At 45.1% G+C, this 22,403-nt stretch overlaps 1 protein-coding gene across 3 annotated transcripts in view; it reads left to right on the plus strand.

Moving 5' to 3' along the window:
* Nucleotides 1–916: 916 nt before the first annotated feature.
* CHN2 (chimerin 2) overlaps nucleotides 917–22,403 on the plus strand; it is a 244,831-nt gene continuing 223,344 nt past the window's right edge. For 2 of the 3 annotated variants that reach the window (XM_016135960.2, XM_036230432.1), the window contains exon 1: nucleotides 920–1,512. In XM_016135960.2, coding sequence (XP_015991446.1) covers nucleotides 1,464–1,512 — 49 coding nt within the window. In that variant the 5' untranslated portion in view covers nucleotides 920–1,463. Of the gene's footprint in view, nucleotides 1,513–22,403 lie in introns of all 3 variants that reach the window. The other variant, XM_016135958.2, reaches the window with a different exon arrangement.

The raw sequence follows: 22,403 nt of genomic DNA on the forward strand, positions 1-22,403 counted from the left end.
CCAATGTGAACACTTTCCACTTTGCGACATAATGAGAGTACTTTCATCCCTTTAATATTTGCTTTTCCCTCTGATCTAGCAATTTCTGTTCAAATTTCACAGTTTTCTGTTGCTTCAGCATTGAAAGAACCGATTATCCTGCTGGGAGCGTGAAATAGACTTTAAAAAAAATCTGCATGATATTTCCTTCCAGTGAAATTTAATTTAGGTTTAAATACAAGGAGCAGGGACACACCTCGGACTCGGCTCTCTTGCACACCTAAGCAGCCCCCCACCCTGAAAAGGCACCGTGGGCCCTGCTCCCTGTCTTCTGCCTTTTGTGAGGAGGATCCTTTCCTTTGCAAGGCGCAGCCGGAGAACCTTTCTCTTTGACACCCGGCTTTGTGTGGGGCTGATGACAGATTTAGAACGTCTCTATTTCTTTGCAGGCCGACATCAAAAGCCCGGTGGACCCGTCGGGTTCTGTCCGTGGCTGGGGTTCTCAGGTGCAGCTGGATTGGCTTGCTGGGTGTTTTGAGGGTGTTTTGGGAAACTCACGATCATGCCGGCCTGGGACCATCAGCTCCAGAGCAACAAAGGACAATTTGGAGGGGAGCGGAAGGGGCGCGCCGCAGCCCGCGTTGGCATCCCAGACCCCCTTCTGCCCAACGTCGTGTCCTTAGTGACCCCACCTTCGCCCTCTGGATCCCACCCTGGCTGTCTCGCTGCTCCCTAGTCTGGCTGGGCGCAGCGAGCCGCGCCACCCACCCCGCTCTCGGTCGCCTTCACACCCTCGCGGCGGCGCTGCGCACCGCAGCCGCGCGAGCCCCGCGCCCCCCGGCGGCCTCCCCGGCACCTCCCGGCCGCGCTGCTCTGTCCAGCGCGGGCCCCTCCCGCTCCGCCGCGCCGCCCGCAGCCTCCCCCTCCAGCCGCCCGAGCGGGAGCTGTCAAGCCCGCGGCAGCCGAACCAGCCCCCGAGCTCCCGCGTCTCCTCTCCTTCCTTTGTGTGCGCGCGAGCGGAGTTGGGGCGGAGGGAGAAGGGGGAGGTCGCTCTGTCTGTCTGTCTCCCGCCGCCTTCGCCCGGGCCGCTCGAAGTGCCGTTGGGAAGGCGGGCGCCCAGGGGAGGGCGCGGGGAGCCGGCGGGCCGCCAGGGCCCCGCGGCGCGCGTGGGAGCGCTCGCCGCAGGGGGGCTCGGCCGGAGCCTCGATCGCTGCGCTCCGGCCGCCCCTCGCCCCCCCTGCGCTCGCACCTACCCCCGACGCGCGGAGAGAAGCGGAGAGAAGCGTGCGAAGGCGGCCGGGGGGACGGAAACCGCACATAAATAGCGGCGGCGGCAGCGCGTCATCTGGCGGAGCAGGAAGTGCAGGCAGAGTCCAGAGGCTGGTGCCTGCCGCGCGGCCCCGGGACTTGGCCATGGGCTGGGGGCCGCGGCGGCTGCGGCGGCTCCGGGGCTGAGCCCGCGGCGGCGCGCGGCGCGCGCGGAGATGGCAGCGTCCAGCAACTCCAGCCTGTCCGGCTCCTCCGTGTCCTCGGGTGAGTTGCAGCCCGGCGGGCGCGGCTGCCGCGCTGGGTCCCTCGCCCCCTGCCCTCGCCCCGCGCGCCCCGGGGCGCACGGAGCCTACCTGCGGCCGTCCCGCCGGCCCGCTCGGAGTGAGGGCAGCTGTCCGGCGGGGCACTTGCTCGCTTTGCCAGCGCCCTCGGCGCCCGCAGCGCCTCCGCGCCTGGCGTCTGACCGCGCAGGGGTGGCATAGCGGAGGCGCCCTCCGTGTGCGGACGCGGGTGTCGGGGGGACTTGGGGAGCAGCGGGCGAGAAGCGGAAGGAGCAGGGCAGGCTCGCACTTTCAGGCGCCGCTGGCACCGGGGCTGGCGGGGCGGGGAAGGTCAGGGTGACGCTGGGCGCCCCGACCCGCTGGCAGTGGGGCGTCCACTGCGCTGGATGCCCGAATTTAAGGCAGAAGGGAGCAAACCCTCGCTCCTCACACACTTGATTTTCTTTGTTTGTTTCAGAAATTAGCTCGGTGGAGACACGCTTGGGGCATGGGTTGGAGAGAGAAGTAAGGAAGGGATTGGGTCTTTCTGGTCCTGATTGAAGCGAGATTGGGCACGGGAGGTCGAGCCCAGCCTCTGAGAATTTGCCTGGTTATACAAGTGTGTGTGTGTGTGTGTGTGTGTGTGTGTGTGAGAGAGAGAGAGAGAGAGAGAGAGAGAGAGAGAGAGAGAGAGAGAGAGAGAGAGAGAGAGAGAGAGAGATGGACGAGCGATTTTCCTGTGTGGCCTCTTGGATTACGCTTTGTAATTTTACTTTCCAGGCATACATTTTTTTTTTTTTCCCAAGTGCAGCTGAGCCAACGGAGGGCTTCTTTCAGCTCTTCCATGGTTCATCAGTGGTTCTAATTGAAGAGACAAAAATTGCTAATGATTCTGAAGGAGTAGGAATCAGTAGACGCAGATCCACTGGTTTTGAGTATGACAGGTTTCCCATCAGAATGATGCATTAGGTAGAATTCTTCTACGTCTCCGGTCACTGGAAACTTTAATGACAAACCCTAAAGGGACAGCTGTTAAGACATTTAGTATAGCACACAGTATCCAGGGGTCAAGAAGGTCTCAAAGTCCTAATGGAAATGCTCAAAGTATTAGTATCACATTAATTCTTATTGTGTTGTTAAAAATTATTACTGAAAAATTAAACTCAAGGGAAGAAACACCTTGTCCGAGGCCCTGGACAGCAAGGCAGGCATCAGGAACCATACCCACACATGTGTGACTAATTAAATCATAAATGCAAGGTGAATCTGACTAAGGTGCAATTGTGAGGTGGCACACGGCGATCACTTGAAAGCCATCTGATATATATATATATATATATATATATATATATATATATTTTTTTTTTTTTTTTTTTTGCAGATTTAGTTCCAGGGAAATGGCACTTCCTTTCTTGATCTCTATCAGCTAATCAAAAGCACAGTGTCGTTAGGCGTACAGTAAAGTTCAAGTTTCACATAGTAGCAGCCAATGGGACAGAACAGTCACGTCTTATTAAGAGCAGCAACAAGTTGACCGCCTGTGGTTTTAATTCTGAGAACTCAGCGAATGTTACAGTTTATTTTTAGCACCCCCAAACCACTGCTGCTGCAGAGGTTCACTAACATCGAATTTAAAATACAGTGATGTTGGCTCAGGCTGAGCATATGGTTATCCCTGTCAGAGAACTTCCCACTAGAAAATCACCTTGTGGGGTAAAGGTGGCTGAGGGAAAGAAGAGTGGAGAAAGGGCAAGAAGGCAGCAGTGTGTCACATTATTTACTGATGGCATAAGTTGCAGATGCTGTGGCATCTGAATTTTCAGTCTTGATGGGGCTTAAGAAACCTCATTGAAAAAAGCCAACTCAACCTTAGGAAGACTACATAGGCTTGAAGCAGTGCAGTATAAGCTTTAGATGATGGTAGTTGCTTTGCAGATAGGATAGAGATGCTTAGGGTTACCACTATTTTAAATCCTAATGGAAACTGGGAAATTACTTGAAAATTGAAGTTCAGAAAGCAGACACGGATATATTATTTGGTGCGCATCAACCTGGGCCATGAGCTTATATTGTCTAATTCACCAATTAATCAGGCACTTTGTCTTGAAAAATAATGAGAACCATAGTTCTCTTTTTAAGTGTATTTCTCATGGTGTGGATCATGAATAATTCAGGTGACACAAGCAATTCACACCTGTGAGAGGTGTTGGGCAGGAAAGAATAGAGCCTGTTTGTGGTGGCAGCTGGGTTCCTCCAGGCAAAGGTCAGAATCTGAGAAATTAGGACTCTCCGTCAATCAATGACTCACCGTTTTTGAGGACCTACTAGGCTCCCGGCAGTAAGTCATAAACCTCAGGTTGAAGGGGGTTAAGGGAGGAAGATAATTTTGGGATTCCTTCTAGCTCTGAAGTTCTGAGATTATTGTCCTTGACTTTCGGCTCCACCACTGATGAGTTGGGTAACTTGGGGTGAGTTACTTAACTTCTCTAAGCCTCAATTTCCTCATCTGTAAATGAGGCAAATACTAGTAATAAGACCTACTTCATACGAATGTTGGGATTAAATGAGATAATGTGTGTAGAGCATTTAGCACAGGGTATGGCCCTTAAGTGCTTGGCGTGAATAAATTTTGTTCCTTGGAGGAATACAAAAACAAAAACAAAAAAGCAATCACTGGCTCAGACTCCAAGTACAGAAATAAGTCCAGTGGTCATCAAATCTGCCTCTTAACGTTGCATGTTGAATTTGATCTTGAGGTTGGAGCTCCATTAAACAAGCAATTATGTAGTGTCTTTTAGATTTCAGGCATAGTCCCAAGTATTTGGAATAGAAAGATGAATCAAGATACTTTCCCTCACCATCCAGCAGCAGAGATGGATGAGCAAATATCAGTCTGTATTCTAGTTGGATGGAACGAATTACGTGGAGGAAAGTGCAGGGAAGAAAGGATGACCTCAGTGTAGAGGGGTCAGTGGAGGTGACCTATGAGTTGGGCCTTGAAGGATGAGTAGGAATTTTCCCGATAGCAGAGATAGGGAAAGGCGTTTTAGTAAAAGGAAGGAGAAGAGGAAAAATCTTAGGCAAAGGACTGGAGTTGAAGTTCAGGGCCCAGTTTTCAATCTCCTTTCTTAGGGCCGTTGATTCTTTTTCTCTGGTTTCTTTTCTCTGCACAATTACACTCATAGGCTCAGAGCTGCCAGATCACTTACTGCTGCTGCTAATGTGGGAGGCTTTCTTTCTTTCCGGGTAGCAGTGGGTTTGGTGGCACAGTTCTAGATGCCTTAGGACATATTTAGGCAATTGAGCACTAAAAAAATGAACAGTCAGTTCTGTAATGTCCGGCATCCGAGAGGTAAGCTCAAATAAAGTGGGCTAAACCTCTCTCAGGGGAATAACTGTGGGAGATTTTGGTTTGGTTGTGTTTGCACAAAGAGTAAAGATCTGATAATTTACTCAGTCTCCAGCCCAAAGTTACCTGACTTTGCTGAGAATATGTTCTTACTTGCTGTTGGTCAGTCATGTCACCTGTGTGTGTCATTTATTTTCTGTTGCTAATCGAGACATAACAAATGAAATAATCAGGTTAAAATTAATTTTTAAATACATTTCCTGAGAACTGTTCAGAAATTTTCCTCTGGAATATTCAATTATGTGTAAAAGAAATTGCTTTGCCTTTGTTTTAATGATAACTGCTGATAATTAAATTTCACAATCACCTAGATTGGCAGGAAGGTTTGATTACCTTTATCATTTTAAATAGAGAAAAAAAATCCCTATCCATAAGCCTTTAATCTAGCCTGTGGTACTTGATTATATTCAGAAATAAACAATGGTTGATTTGCAAAATAGTTTTCTTAATAATCATGGGTTATATTTACCTTTATAATTGAAATAAGAATTTTTTGCACATAGTAATGTGATTGCCAAATGGATAATTTCACAGAGTAAAGAAAAAAAATCAACGCGAGTCAAGTAATAAACTATGAGATATTTTTCAGTAACTGAACTAGGTAAAAAATTAAATATTAAAGGTACCCCAAGATAAGAACTTGTTAAGATTTTGAGAAGATAAACATCCTGTATTATAACCTTTTAAAATTAAAATGCAGATGGAAAAAAGTAAAAACAGTATAAGGTGTAGAATCATCAAACTTTAATTGGGAAGAGGACATTCCTGAATAGATCATATGCAACAGTTTGTTGGCTTGGTAAATGCAGTCATCCCATGGTGTCTTCAGGGCATTGGTTGCAGCACCTCCATGGGTACCGAAATCTGCAGATGCGTAAGTCCCTTCTATAAAAAACATAGATCAGTGCATACAGTTGGCCCTCCACATCCATGGAAATGGAGGGCCGACTGTAATGCTATTTTCCGCTGTCGCACTGGGGTCGATCCTAGAGATGATAAATAGGAATGTCATTACTCATTACTGGAGGGTCACAACCAGTGACATATACAAATCTTTCATATTCCTAGATGCAGAAGGTAAAACTGGGCTATAATAATGCTGCCAAGACTTACATATGTGTAATTAGAAACTGCATGGACCTAACACTACAAAACAGGGTGTCTTTGTTGACAGACTTTCACAATGAGAAGTCTTCTTCTGGATGTTTGGATTCTTCCGAAGTATCCAATTATATGTAAAAGCAATTTCTTTACCTTTGTTTTAGTGATAATCGCCGTAATTTAATTTCATCATTACCTTGAGTGGCTGGAAGACCTGATTACCTTTGTTATTTTAAATCACACACACCCACACAAAAAGAAAAAATAGCTATTTCGGAAATCACAAATAACAACATCGCAAAGCTAAAATGAACCCCCTAAGAGAAATCATTCATTCAGAGGTGGAGTACTGTTGCTCACTGTTTTTCTGATGACCTTTCTATACCTCATTTTAACTCATTAGATTTTCCGCTCTCCATTTGCAGTAACCCAGATGAACCCAGGCATGGAGAGCCTGAGAGGAAGGAAGGCCCTACTTAAGCGTGGCTCTGTGTTTGCAGTGTTTGACACGGGCCCACTGACTTGTGTGTTTTTTGCTAAAATGCCAGAGTATCCTCACTCCCACTAACCTTGAGACGCGCTTTGAATGTCTCTGTCATTTGTTCAACTTTTGGGGGATGCGAACGCCAGGTATTTTCTGAAGCCAGGCTGCGTAGGGTTTAGCTGGACAGTGTGTTCCCTGAGCTGCCCGCCGCCTACAGCTCGGCCGGAGTGTCATTCCCGCTGAGAGCCGTCTGCTGCTCTGCGGGGTCTCCTGTTTTTTGCGCAATGGTGAAAATGACCGGACATTGGGTTTTGAAAGCCTATAACATGGACAGTGTCACAATGGTAGGTTTTGGAAAAGAGTTTTCCGCCAGGAGATCCGGGTTCCTGCCAAGATACTTAGACACAGCCTGAGAGAGAGAAACAGGCCTAGTGATGGACATGTGATTAATAGCATCCATCTATCACCCACCAATCGTTTGTCTTATGCGAATGTATTCACATTTCATGGCGCCTGAAATATGCCGTTTAATTTTCAGAATGAGTTGTCGGCTTGCCTTCCTGTCCCTCTTCCTCCCTCCCGCTCTCTCTTCCTTTGTCTTTTCTCACCTGTTATTATGTTGGTCAGATTTCTTTTTCTAGATTTTTTTGGTTTTGTTTTGGTAAATCCTGCCTTTGGTCTGCTTTACTGTTCGTGAATAGTTTCCAAATCTTCTAGCACCGTCCCCCTTCTCAGTGGGGAAGGAAGCTGGGACTCTGTTTCTCACGTGGATTCTCGTCAGAGGGTTAAGACAGATGCCTTTTTCTCGGGTGCAAGCTGATTGGTGTGACAAGACATGCTCACGTGTCTCAAAGTTACTAACCACAGCAGAGGTTTATTTAAAGTCTCCGTGGCTAGAGGAAAAACCCCATTAGGAATGTGCTGGCCCACACGCAGTCTGCTCCACCAGGGGCCCACGTGGCAGTCCATCAGGGTCTGAGGCCCAAGGCCTGGCATGTGTGCATTGCCAAGTATCGATAAAACTTTTTCATCTGTGCGCCCAGGGAGAGCCATCCGCCAGCTGCTTGTGCAAATAGCCTGCTTGTTCCTTCATTTATTATTAATCAGACATCTTTGTGGGGGCCGATCTTTGAATAGAGTCTTTACAGTATGGTCTAATTACAGCATTGCCTTGTTTCAACAGTGTGGCCTGTCAAAGTCACCCAGCCTCAGCCCATTCGCAATATAACCTCAGCAGTATAAAGTGTTATTTTAAATCGTTCAACGTTTAAGTTCCCATAGACATTCTCTAATATTAATAGCCTTACTTAAAATGTCATAATCATCTCTGGTCAGAGGTTACATTGATTAGATTTCTGGAGTTGAGATATCACCTACACATTGTGCAGGCTGCCAATCACCTCTAGCCTTTGGCGAGCCTGCTGGGGAGAGCACTTTTTCAAGAAGAGAAGCTGGATGCCAGCTGCCTGGCTGAATCAGCTAGATCTGGAGGACGACAGCTTCCTTGAGCTGGTGAGAGATAACCACAGTCCGAAACGTGTTTTCGTTAGAGGCTCTAGAAAGGCCCCTAAAGTTGGAGCCAGAAGATCTGGACATTTGAACCTGTAGCCAGAGCATTTAGAGCCTTATTCAAGGCCCTTTAACCCACAGAGCCCTTGGGTTCTTAAGTGGGACCCCACAACCATGAAAAGGGCCCTCGAACCCTTAACCAAGGCTTTTAAACTCTTCACATAGGCACTTAAACCAGACACTTAGCCAAGCTCTGTAGCTAGCCCGCTGTGTGGCCTTCGGTGACATTAGCCTCTCCAAGCCTTGAATACTCACTGCAAGCTGCAGATGTGACAGCCGGGTTCCTGGAGTTGACGTGAGCATTGATGGGGTGATCGAAGCATAGACCTGGCCCCCATGTCTGCTCCTTAGAGGCCAATTCTCCCCCTTCCCTCTCTCCTTCCCTTAATGTCTCTGAGCCTCAGTTCTCTTGGCTTTCAACCAGAAATAGCGACATCTAATTTATGTCACAGGTTTATCATTCCTGAAGCACCGCTTGGTAAAATGCTTATAAACTGTAAAAGCCACTAACAGTACTGAATGGCGATTACGTGTCATTCTGTTTACATTCTCTCATATAATTCTCACAGTATTTCCCTGAGGTAGTAGACATTATATCCCATTTTACAAACAAAGAAATAGGTGCAGAGAGGGCACAGCGCTTGGATTTGAGGTGCTAGGATTTCAGCAAAGTCCTCCAGATTCCAAAGATCACTCTTTCCCCTCTCAAAACAGAAAGTGTTGGTTTGTTTCTATCTCTGTTTGAAAAGTTTCTGATATCTAAACTTTACGTCTGATATACGCATTCATTGTTAAGAGAGAAAACACAGTAGTATGGTTGTGCCTTATTTTGTTACCCTCACTCAGCCGGACAAAAGCTTATTCTCACCAGCATTAGGAGTTGCTGCCAGGTCATCAGTCAGCAGCGAGAACACCCAGGGAATTGGACTTGCCGGTGTATGTACTTAAGAATGCTCTTGCCAGGTGAAGGGTGGACAGGTTCTTGTTGTACTAGTCTTGCAACTTTTCTAAAGGCTTGAAAATTTTCTAAATAAAAGAAAAAAAAACAAGGATAAAAAAGAATGGAAATACATTGCACTCAGTTGATTATCTTACTGGAGTTTTAACAGCATTCCATTTTGGGTGAGCGTATCAAGTCTTGTTACCACCTCATGAAACTCAGAGATTCTGAGTCGTTGGGCAGCAAAATAGGTTTATTAGCCAATGTCTTAAGTGAAAAAGTAAAGGAACTGGGTTACGGAAGGAGTTCAGGTAGATTGCATGCAACAATTCCTACCTAAGAATTATTTTTCTCCCTAGCTGGGTTGACTTTACCTTTCATCATAGGTTTAGAGTAAGGAGGGACCTTGGAGGCTGTTTAACAGATGCCAACATTGTATAAGTGAGAGAGAATCAGGGTCCAAGGGACTCCAGGGACTGCCTAGTGCCGCTTAGCTAGCTGGAGGTGGAGCTGTTTGCTGGTACTGTTACCTAGGACCCGTGTTCTTAGAATATTAATTCTCCACTTCCCTTCCCAGCTCATTTTAAAGAGTAGCATCATCCTTAGAGAATTTCTTGCAGACGTTTTTCCTGTCTGGCTTCACAGAGGCTGTTCTACGTAATTATTTAATATTTCCAAAAAACAAGCCGCAGAGTGCTTTGTATTTTAAATGGGCCTTTGATCTCAAGGCTGTTGTGCCAATAGAGGCACAAAGACTTACACGACCCACTGTCTGCCCTAACTACATTAAGTGCTGCTGTCCTGTATGGTTACCACTAGCCACATGTAGCTACTAAATTTAAGTCAAAAAAAAATTCATTTCCTCAGTTGCACAAGGCACATTTCACGTGCTCAATAGCACATGTGGCTTGTAGCTGCCATATTGGATCACGTAGAAATAGAACATTTCTATCGTTCTGTGGAGTATTCTATTGAGCAGCGCTGGAATACTGGGTCAGTAGCTTTAAGACAGGGACCTTACTAATGTAAAACTAAGCTAAGGATGGAAAATTTGATAGAATGTTCTCCTATTCCTGTGTTTATTCTCTGTGCTACTTAGGCTGGATTAACTAATTTTGAAAATGATTTTTTTTTTAAATTATTTTTTCATAACATCGAGGGAAACTGTGGAATGACAGTGAAGGATGATATCAGAGAAAGTAATTAAAATGTTTGTAAACTCTTTTAGTCCTGAAGTTTGATTCAAGCTTTATGAAAAGTGGTATGTAGTTTCCCTAGGCAACCCCGTTTTTAAAAAAATAAACCCCCGATGAGTTGTAATTTCACCCTCAAAAAGGAAAAAATGTCCACATCCAGAAGAAGCTTGGATCTTATAATTGTATGTCTTCTAAAACATAATAAAGAAAATAGGAAAATTGTGAATGGGTGGACTGAGGTTGCCAGGGGCAGACCCAGGCTGTGCTATTTAAAAGAGATTTTCTACCAACTTGGTCATCAGCAAACCATTGGCCTAAAAGTGTTTTGCTTCTGCAAAAGGCCCACATGCGGGGCAAGGCAAAAGCACTGGTTTTGAGAAAATAAAGTTAGCTTTTGGAATTTTCAGTGCATTTAGTTGAGGGAAAATGCATGCAAATAAGATGCAAAAACATGATGGTGCCTAAGAAAAGGCAGCCGCCCTCCTCCTGGAACTTCGGTTACCATCTTCAAGTGTAACAACGAACTGGAAAGGTAGAAGGTATCTTTAGAACGTCAAGCAACTCTCGAGAAAGAGTCTGACGACGTAGCACAAAACGAAAAGACAATTACAAATGTTACATTGATTATATGTTGAAATGATAACTTTTATTGGATATTAAGGTACAGAAAACATCTTAAAAATTAACTTCTCTATTGAAAAATATTTAATGTAGCTAAGAGGAATATTTAAAATTATATATGTCACTCATATTTGCATTAGACAGCACTGGGCGGGTTGAGGCCAGTGAGCATGCTCTAGCCTTAATCACAGACTCCACCGTACAGAACCTGCTGGTTCCCTGACCGGTGGCTCCCACAGTTGTGGTCCTGTCCACTTTCCTGGCCAGATCCTTACCCTCCCTCTACCGAGGCCCAGTTCGGCACTGATTCTCAGGTCCCTGTTTTGGTTCTCTCTCAGGCATTGAGAGATGGTCTTCCTTTTCCTGGGTCTGTACAGTGATTTTGCAATGAAATACTGCAGAGAGAGACAGATTTGGGCTTTCATTAGATTCTTGTTTAATACAGGTTTTGTGCTTTGTTTCTGTTTTTTGCTTCACTATAATTCTAGACTTTCCATATTTACTTGTTAGATTTACGTACACCCCTCCTTCCAAAGGAAGCTTGCAGTGCTATAATGCTATCAAGTTGGGAAGAGAAGGTAAGTAAGAGAACAAGGGACACATTTTTTTCTTGATCGGAGGAGGAAATTCTCGTCTGATAGTCTTCACACTGAGGCTTCTTGCTATGAATATGTATATGTGTATACACACACATGTCCATGCAGATGTCTGTATATGGGAATGCATGTCTGTTGCTATGAGTTTGCGTGTATATGCATACACAGAAAGCAGAAGTGAATTAGGTTTCAAGCAAGAGCGATTTCCAACCAAATATATAATATATAAATTAATATCGAGGGAAATGAAAAGTCAAGCCTAACATTACTTTTAGTAATGAAAAGATTCACTTGGGATACGCTAATGATGTGTAGATATTAATACACATAATTTGGCTTCCTAATATTGATTTACGTTGCTCGTTCAAATTCACTTTGTTATATAAAAATTAGTTGTTTTGTTTTACAGCGTTTGTCCCCGCAGACCGTGAAACCATTAAGCCATGTTTATTGGGTAAATAATACTATTTTGCTGACTTTTATATGCAAAGAGAGCAATATTATGTCTCCTTTAGGAAGTGCCCTGTGAATTGTTAGTTTCTGGTTGGGGCCATAGTTAGTCAAAGCCAGGCGTCTTCTCTGTTATCCCCCAAGTGACCAATGTCCAGGGTTAAAGGTACTCACAGTGACCGGGGCACCTTTTTCTTCCGTGTGACATTAATGTACCACGTGAGAGCCCTGTGCTTGTTTTAAGCGGCCAGACTAACCCACACACTTCCCCCTCCCCACCCCAAATATAAATTTTTCCTGAGAGGAAAAAGCGATTGACAGGGACTTTGTAAACTGTCTTGAATTGCATCAGATTAAGATTGGGAGCATAACCACAGCGCATCCTAGGCAGTTACAAATGGGAGACAGGGTTTTGAGTTCGACAGTGTAATCCGTCATAAGAACATAATTGCCATAGTGCTTATTTGGGTCTATATTCTAACCCCAGTGATAGCACTGAGGGGTATTTTGTAAAAGTGCACAGCAGCCTCTCGGGGACGAGGTGCCCTGCAGGCAGCGTAGTTTTCATAAATTGCCGCGTGTGGATCTGTCATTCAGGAAATCGTGAAAACCTGTTTCTGAGTCTGCATGTGGTCTCGGCTTGCGCTCCTTCTCATGGCGATAAGTTCCAGTCATTTTTAACCCCAGCGTAGACTGGTATTTCTTTTTATCACTTTCGACTTAGCTCTCTGAAACTTACTTCTAACATTTGTTTTGGGTTGTTGTTTTTTTTTTTTTTAAATAACCGTGGGTTCGCGTGAACCCCGGACTTCGAGGATGGCATTGTGTGACAGGTGCTGGGGCACCGAGGATCTTTTTGGCCCAAACACCAGCACCAATGGCCGTGTTCACTTGGGCCTCTCTGAATGTCCATTTTCTTACCCATAAACTGGGCTAAGAATACTGGTTATAAGAATCCAATGGGATAGATAATGTCTATGAAAAAAATCTTGAACACCGAAAATTTGTAAATAAAACCTAAAAATCTCTTGTCTTATGAAGCTCCCAATCTAATGTAGATGCTCTGTAGTTTTCTTGCCCGGACAATCAGTGATCATTTAGAGCTTATGATCTTCTAAAGTAACTGGAAAAATCTCTCCTTGGTCTTAAACAGCCTTTCTGAACCTTGAATTCTGTTCCCTCCAGTTTAGAATTTCCCTACTCGGTGTAAGACGCCATGGTCCATTACATATTCCCATAAACATTTTAAATTAGCCTGGACAAATCTCTCGTCTAAATGGACACCACCGTTTATACTTTCTAATTCAGAGGAGTGGTTCTTTTTAAAATTGTATTTGATTTAAGATTCAATGTATGCAAATGAATATCTGTACGAGACATGCAAGTTACAAAGCACCGCAACATAACTCTTATAGGAAAAGCCACCACCCAACCTAGGGACGTTGACCTTGTCTCTTCCTGGATACTCCTTTCCCTCTCCCTTCCCTCCTCCACCTTCTCTCATTCCCGCCCTCCAACAGTAACCACTACTTTGAATTTTATGCTTGTTATTTCCTCGTTTTTCCTTCTTTAAGTAATTTTATTACATATCGCTAGAATACATGCTCCACGAGAGCAAATATTTCTGTCTGTTTTTGTTCACTGCTAATCTCCAGTGCCTAGGGTACTGTGTGGCATGCAGTAGCCAGTCCATAACTACTTGCTGGGTGAATGAATATGTTTCTATCTCAAGCTCTATCACAGGAATGCTGCCATAGGCGCTCCTTTATCTCTCGTATGTAAATCAGTTCTATAATGCCCCGTCACTGGTTCATATTAGCCACATGCCTTTCATAATTTTCAAAACATTAGTTTTTAAAAAAACTCATGATATGGATTATTGGCACATCGTTGCAATAGGAGACCCCCAGCAAAGTCACGTGGACTTCTCTGAAGCGGGACTTTTTTAAACTTGATTTCTAGCTCACAAGCACTTTTCGGGAGTAAATAGCGAACATAAGAAGAACTCTAGGGACATAAGAAGTAAAACTGGAGTTCATCGGGGAAGGCTGCAGAGGAATTTTTAAAAAGCGATCTGGTACGCATGCCGCAACAGGGATGACCTTTGAAAACATTTCGCTAAGCGCAAGATGACAGTTACAAAAGACCACATCTTAGGGGATTCCGCTTATATGAGGCGCCTAGAATAGGCAACCCAGAGAGGCAGAAAGGGGATTGATTGGTTGTCTCCCAGGCTGAGAGGGTCGGAGGGACACCCGAGTGCCTGGCGATGGGTAAGGGTTTCTTTTGGGTGGACGAATTGTTCTAAAATGGATTGTGGTAATGGTTGCACCTATTTGTGAATATACTAAAAGCCATTGAAGTGTAAACTTTCGAACAGGTGAACAGTAGGGCATGTGAATGATATCTCAATAAAGCTGTTATTAAAGAGACCAAAAATAAACAAACAAACAAACAAACAAATAAATAAATAAATAGCTGGCACAGTGAGAGTGAGAATGTGGAAAGGCCGTAAGGGCGCAGACAGGAAACCCCCATCAATCAAGTCCTTCCTGGACAGGATGCTTAGAGTCAGATAGGAAGCGTGCACTCCGAAGTCACTGGTATCTTGATCAGCACATTGGTGGGGCCCTCCTTTTCTCATTTTTATTTCCACATTTATCTTTTTTTTTTTTTTTTCTGCTGCCAGCCCTGATCTCCTCAGAAGTTTCTAGAGAGAGGTGTTTCAGTGGCTAGCTCGCAGGGTCAGCTCAACCTTCCCCAGGGATGAAGGAGAGCAGCAGGTCTCCTCTGCTGGTGCTGGACGAAGCAGCGAGTGCATTTCTCATGACTAGTTAATTAGATTTTTATGCAGCGTTTCCAGCCCTGGGCACACGTCTTACGCCCTCGCGGTGGAACGTGAGTCGCCGGGGCCCAGATGTCCCACTGCGTCCGTGGTGCTGCCGGTGTTCTCAGCGCAGAGCAGCTCTGCTCTGCCTGCATCGGTCCCGCTAGATGGATGCGTGCACAGACGTTTCCGAGGGTGTCATCTGCTGCCTCTTTTGTTGTTTCTAATCAAAGAGCCGACACCTTTGATCACGGCAGATCACAGTATTGTGCTGTAAGTACTGCGTTAGGAAGACAAAATTATTACACAGGTACAGCTGTCTCGGAGGTTCTCGTAGTATTTACATAATTCGCCTGGAACAAGTAAAGAAAAATGCATTTCATCAGATCTAAAAGCATGACTATGAAAAATGAAGTTTTCTAGAACCGCATGCCGTTCACCAGAATGAATCCAATCCAAAAACATTTTAAAAATTCCTGTTGGTTCTGAGTGCCAGGTTGTTGTTGGAAGTCATCCTCTCCCCCCAGGTGTGGAGTCTCTTAGAGCAAGATACCTTCTGTAGGTTGGACTCCGATCTGCCTCTAGTGGGAGCTTATGGAGATAAAGACTGGTATCTTCGGGTGTCAGTCCCTGGGTGGCCACTTTCATGGGCAGGCTTCAGTCTTCAGTGGCCTGTATGAGTTTATAGGATGGCCTGTCCTCCCTCTTTCTGTGCATGGGACAATGAAGGTCAGCACCCACGCAAGACAACCACCCACTCATGGGAGTATGAAGGCAAAGCAGCAAGCACTGGAACATTTCCTTAGTTCTTTCCTTAAGGACCCACTCAGAGTATTTTCCTGGCACTCGGAGGAGGAAGTGGGTATGGGCTGCAGTGGATTTGTCGTTCGTTGTCCTCCCTCGGGGGAAATCCTGCCTCCCTGAGTTGCTCAAGACAGGAGCACGCACGGGTGAGGTCCTGTGCCCTGCACCGGCCTCGGCAGCTGCCCTGACATCTCGGTCCAAGGGCGGATCTTATTATACCTTGGGCCTCTACTTCCTGATGTCACAGGCCCACGTTTTCCCTAACAAAAGATGCGCTGTTCCTGAGACCTGCTGCTCATGCCGCTTTTCTCGTCTGTCACCAGCATGTGTAGCGCGCTCGCACCTCCTCACTTCCTGACTGGAACATTCCAGGGTGCAATGATTGTACGGATTAGGATGCTTTGGCTACAAATACAGAAAATCCTAAGATGTCGTAGCAGATGGAGACGCCGCACACAGAGGCCTCCGACCCTTCTCTACAGTTCTCGCAACTCCGCTGTCTTGGCGGAAGGGCTCTGATCTCAGCCGTGTCCTTCCTCTGGTGTCAAGAGATGACAGCAGTCCCGGGCATCGCATTCGGAAGGAGAAAAGGAGTAGTCTCTTCCTCCTGGCTGGGCGGAAAGTGAGGAAGCCTTCCACAGAAGCACGCCTGGCCCCGGTAGGCTTCCCGGGCCTCGTTGGCTGCAGTTTTGTCACATGCTTGTGTGAGAGCCAGTCGCTGTCAAGGAGCACAGGGTTCCCACGCTGTACTCAGTCCAGTCATGACCCCTTCGTGGAATGGGGGTGGGGTCCGTCTCCTTGAAGGAATGAGGACGCCTGAACAGAGCAGGGGTCTGCGAAGGAGGAAATAGGAACCAAGGATGTCTGCCAGTTATGCCATGAACGTCCTCAGCCTGTGGAACCCCTGAGGGCGCCACAGAAATACTGCGAGTTCTAAGAAACCTGGCCTCTCCCAGTCAAAGGACTTATTAGTCCAGTGGAGAGCCAAACAATCAGGGCCCAATTCACTCTCTAATGACGTTCACCCCCTGACAAAAATGGTTCTGCTTCCCATCCAAATTAAGATGACTGACGGTTTTTACTGATGCGTTGTTTGCACTCGTTAGCACTTTACGGTCTGAAGCACTTTGTTTTACGGCTACAGAAAAATTTAGAAAGAAATTTTTTTCATTCAAAAATAGATTCTTTAACTTTAACGCAAAGCAGGACAGGGATGGTTGAAGGTTTTGATTCTTAACTGACTTGAACATCCCCGGACCTGGTGTCAGAATTGTTTTATTAGAAATTCAGGGAATAATAGTAGATGATTCAACCACTCCTGGTTGCTATGGTAAGGAGTTTTTAAAGCTTTGATTTATGGGAAATGGCAATCATTAGCAGCTCTTTGTTTTTAAAACAGAGAGCCCTGCAAATTGTCAAGGCTTGAGTGGAATGAATGATTGGCACCTAATTGGAGAAAGAATCTCAGGTTATTTCTAAAGAAAAAAAGAACAGGCAGAAGGCTTTTGGAGAGCGGACTCTGTTTTTCATTTTTATGGCAGGATCTTTTATTTAAAGACCATTGAACGAAGTCGATGCCAGTTCATCTCAGAATTTGCTTTTTGTATGGCCCGGGGCAAATTGCATTATCATTTCGTAAGTTTCTGACGCTCATCTGTAGAATTATTAGGCCGAACCCGATCATCTCTGAGGGTCTTGAAAATTTTATGATTTCCCAACTGCCTATTTCCTCCTGCCAATTTACGGTGCCTTGGTGGTATCCCCCAGGGAACAGCCGCTCCTCCCCACACGCAGGCTTCACATGGAAATTACCGTTGGCACCGCCGATCCCAGGCCCCTGGTTTGGAAAGCGTGCACTGCTGGGCGCCTGTGCTGTGCTTACTTTTCAGGCGTCGCGCTAAGCCCAGAGCTGTTCCAAATGTGCTCCACGGCGGTATCACACAGGCCTTTCTGAGTGTGACTCACACGAAGAAATACATGTTATATTACATCAGCGCACACGTATACACACACACACACAATTGTATATTTATTGAGTATTTACCGTATGCTAAGTGTTAAGAGCTATCATTGCAGTGACCAGGTAACATTCTGGTCTTCATGGCATTTCTGAATACAGAGAGATAATAAAAGAAACTGTATGTTATCTGTATTTGTCAAATATATACATCATTATATATAATTATAATATACGTAATTTGTATAGTATATTAGAAAGTGGTAGGTTCTATGGAGAAAAATAGAGGAGGAAGGGAGATGGAAAATATTGGGGTGGGGGTCTGAATATTACATTGTGTGGTCAGCGAAGCCCTGAGATGGCAGTTGGTGGTGAGGGCGGGGAGCCAGCACACAGATACCTGGAGAAGGAGCATTCCGCACAGAGGGGGCAGCAATCGCAAATGCCCGGATGCAGGAGAGCGCCTGGTGTGCTCCACATCCAGGAATAAGGCTGGGGGGCTGGTGCGAGTGAGGGGTAAACAGGACCGAACAGAACAGGGCGGGGCAGATCGAGGTGGGCCTCCTGGGCCAGTGTAAGGACTTCGGCTTTTACCCTGGGTGAGAAAGGTTGTCCCAAGAGGGTTCCGGAAGGGTGACACTTTCTCACTGGGGCTTTAATAGAACCGCTCTATTATATTGAGAGCAGACTGAACACACACACTGTGTGTGTGTGTGTGTGTGTGTGTGTGTGTGCGCATGCACACGCACATGCACATGCACACACACAGACACAGGCTCCGCACACAGTGCTTCCCCCTTCATGTGTGATGTGCTCTGATATTTTCTACTACATTCTGATTCGTTCATTTAGAAACTGGTCAGGCCCCTTGGATTGATATCAGGATCCACTACTATAGGGTGGCAACTGACAGTTTGAAGAACATTTATCAAAGGGCCTAGAACTTGCAGAGACGTAGGGTTTCCTTGCTTAACGCATGGCTGTGGTACACACGGCGCCCTGTGCGGGCTTCGTGTTCGTATTTAAGAATAATTTTCAAGGAGCTTTTGTTCATTATTTTAACTTACACTGAATAGCACCATTTTATCGAATGATCGTTTAAAAGTTGTATCTTTTCCTGCATATTCAGCAGGCTTTTTATTACCCATTTGTAATTTGAACAACTTTTTAAAGAGACTGCAAATATATTTAAACAGAAAAATACAATGAGCGATCCATCAGCCAACTTCAGCAATGATGCGCGTACGGCCTGGTTTCCTCTAAACTCTATAACCACCTCCTCTGGATTATTTTTAAGAAAATCCCAGGCCCAGTATCATTTCATCTATAATTATTTTGGTTTGGATCTTAAAAGATGAGGACTCTTTTTAAAAAGTACATGTCACTTACTAGATATAATTACTATTATCGCGCACACACACACACACATACACGTGAGCAATAATTCCTCTCTTTCTGTCTGAGCAGCAGTATCTCTGTTCATTAGTCTGAGGAGGAAAATGCCGGCAACTTTAAGGAAATGAAGCTGTGGCCGTGCTTTCTCGCCCCTGATTCTGAAGACATGTTTCTGGACGCTGCCAGAGCCACCATTGAAGAAATTCTTTCTTGCTGTCAAAAATGAGCCATTTCGGTATCTTTTGTGCTTTCATTTCTGCTTACATATGGCCTCCTTTCCTATGGCTTTTGACTAATCGCTGGTTCGTGCCTCAGGAGGAGGTCCTGGCTGTCTTATCTTTGTACCACCCAGGGGATTAACATGGGTCCCAGCACCCAGGAGCCCTCACACGTTTGCTAATGTTTTACTTGTCCGAACGCGGAGCTGGAGTAAGGAACCTGTCCTTGGCTCTCTGGCCTGTTATTCCTTTGGCCATATGTTGTAACCCCATTCGAACCTGACTTTTCTAGGAAGCATTATCTCTGCTAGGATGGAAAGCTCCCTGGGTCGGTACTGACTCTGGCAGGAACTGTCAAGGTGTTCATCTTGTGTCTCGCAGAGCAGTTTTGTCCTTTGTGTTCTATGGGCATGTTACCCTCACTCAACGGGGTGTGGTGTTTGCCTTCCTATGATATCAGCCCTAATCGCCACCGACTGATTGACCAGAGACTGATTTGATACGGGCTCCATTACTGGAAACATTGTCACCTCTGAGTATGTTTAACAGACATAATTTCAGATGGAGGTAGGTAAATATTTCCATGTTTGAGTGTATGGTATATGCTAATCCACTGGTGAGCATAGTCCTTCTTTACTGAATCGCCCCGATACTTTATATGAAAAACTGGTAAGGGAGGTGGCAATACTCTGAGCCTTCTTCTTCTCATCCTTGCTTTCTTCTTCCTTTTTCCTTTCTCTTTTCCATCAACACTGAGCGCATACTTGGCGCCAGGCACCATGCGTGGCTCTGGGGACATAAGGAGATAAGAAGCAGCCTCCTTGTAAGGTATTGTTCGGTCTGTCCCCAGTCAATTGTTACTGTATAAAGCCGCAGCCCTCAGGCTGCCAGCTGCTAGCAGAAGGCCTACAGATCATAGCTTCTTAAAAACATTTTTGAATGAATGACCGAATAAATGGAGACGTGAGCCAAACCACAAAGGAGTTTATGGTCCAAGGCTTGATAGTGAATGTGGACTTTGTGGCACTTTTTAGAACTTGTAAAGTCATCAGTTATACATATTTGTAGTTCGGAACCCTTCCCTTAAAATTGCTACCCCCTGGAGCGCTGTCTTCTGAGATTTTTTTTTTTTTATACCCTCTTAAAGATGCCAGAAAGTCTACGTGGAGATCCTTAGAAACAGTGGCACAGGTGTGGCTCCTACTGAAAACACGAAGACACAAAGGGAGGCTGTCCACTTCCTTCACGGCCGACCTCTCCCGGCAGGTAGTGCTCGCTAGATGAGGCCTCCCAGTTTCTCATTCTCTCTGGTTCTGCAAATGTCAGTCTTGGGAGGCCTCCCGGATGTCCTGATCGCCGGCCTTGTTTAGCCTGGGGGCAGGCCTGTAGTTGAAACTCCTTACCTCGAAGAAAGCCAGCGTAGGAGTCTAAGTCTGTTTTCCAAAGTTTTTACCTTCTGAGTTGCGATTTTAGGTTTCTGTGGTGCCAGGAGACATTTACTACTGGTTAAAGAGGAATTAAAAATACTTGTTGCTCTGTCATTCCAGGGCAAAGATTTGCTTGGTGGAAAGTAGTGTCGTGTGCGTGTGCGTGTGCGTGTGCGTGTGTGTGTGTGAGAGAGAGAGAGAGAGAGAGAGAGAGTGTCTGCATTTATGGGTGTGTCTGTGAGTTGCTGTATGCGTACACATGTATCTGTGAATAGGTTTGTGTTTGTGGGTCAGTATGTCTTTGTGGGATATGGGGCATATTTGTGTGTCTTTGTGTCATAGGCAGATTCAGTTCCTAGGGGAAAAAAGGCTTTCAGAGGACCATAATCTATAGGATAAGTTTTTAGCTACTGTCTTTTCTTTTAGCTTTAAATTATTTACTCTTCTTCCTTAAATGACTGATTCTGAATGTGAAAGAGCTCTTTTAGAGAGTGGAAACGGTATCATTTAATATTTTCCTGGTTATATATAATTCCTCTTATTGTGTAAACCAATTATTTTTAATCCCCAGGTGGAGTTTGTAACTAAGCCTGAGTAATTCTCCAGGCATAATGACTGACACGCCATAGACTTAAAATGTCAGAAAAGCAGCTATTTTGGGGTCTTGGAACGTCCTTTTTTTTAAAAAAAAAAAAAAATAGACGTTTTAGTTGTTGAAAAAGTCCTGGTAGGTTTCCCTCAAAATTAAAAAAGCAAGACGAAGAGGAAATTACAATTAATAGTCTTAAAATTCCAATTAATCTCTCAAATAGTGATTAATTTCCAGAGACAGGGAGACTGCAGTATATCTGAGAGAAAGGCAAAGACAATTAGGATTGGGGAAATTGGTAGGGGACCCTCGGGTAGGTGGGAATCCCACCAGGACCGAAGACTGCACTAAGATTGGGATAATTGACAAGGCTGGAAGCCTGCCAAAAACTAGCCCTGGCTCTTCTTAATGGGACAAATGTGTCTTTTTATGGAAATGCTCAAATAAGTTCTGTTGTCAAATTGGAGTGCTTTTTTGGTCACCTTTTTGCTCATCATTCGACAGGCAGAGATTTTGGCCCCTGCCCTGCTTTCTGCTCATGGCAAACTCGGGACTTTCTTTTCCCAAACAATCAACATCTCAGTGAGTTGGTTCAAGTCCGTTTATGATAATGCATGCTTTAAATTTCTGAGACCACTGATGTAGCCTGGAAATCACAAGGACCAATCGATACATCAACTCTTACTTCCATAATGGAAAATAATACCATTGCATTTTTTTTTTCTGGTGCAAATTATTGAGGACAGGATAAATTGGAACGAAAGGAAAATTAGCATGTTCTCATCGCGCCGTCTATACTTAAGAAAATTATACTTATTTCAACATGCGAACGATAAATTTGTATTAGAGTGGATTCAGTTTTAAGCCGTTTGGAACTTATCTGTTTGTACCTGAAGTTTTAATGACACGATAATGAAGATGGTGCTAAGCTTTTATAGTAGCATGGCTTTTGATCTGCTCTTTCTCCCCAGTCTACTAACAGTACTTATTAGAGGGGAAAACCCTTCAGAGAACAGGGAATAAACATCATAATCTCTCGAACTTCTAAATATATGCAGCACTGCAGAGAAATAATGTAAGCGAACTCCCCATTTGCGGTCAGCTGGAAAACTTAACTTTCAGAGGGATTTGACCAGCTATCCTGACCTAGAAAACTAAGTAAGCAGTTTGGAAAATCTGGTTTGCGAGTATAATTATTTTTATATCATCTCGGGCTGTGCCTTGCAGAAAGTAAACCACAGTAGTTATCTGACCTATTGTCCTACCATTGCCTTTTCTTCAACGCAGTAATTATGTGAGACTCAGCATGTTT

Source organism: Rousettus aegyptiacus, unplaced genomic scaffold (genome assembly GCF_014176215.1).
Source record: "Rousettus aegyptiacus isolate mRouAeg1 unplaced genomic scaffold, mRouAeg1.p scaffold_m13_p_13, whole genome shotgun sequence".
Lineage (NCBI taxonomy): Eukaryota > Metazoa > Chordata > Mammalia > Chiroptera > Pteropodidae > Rousettus > Rousettus aegyptiacus.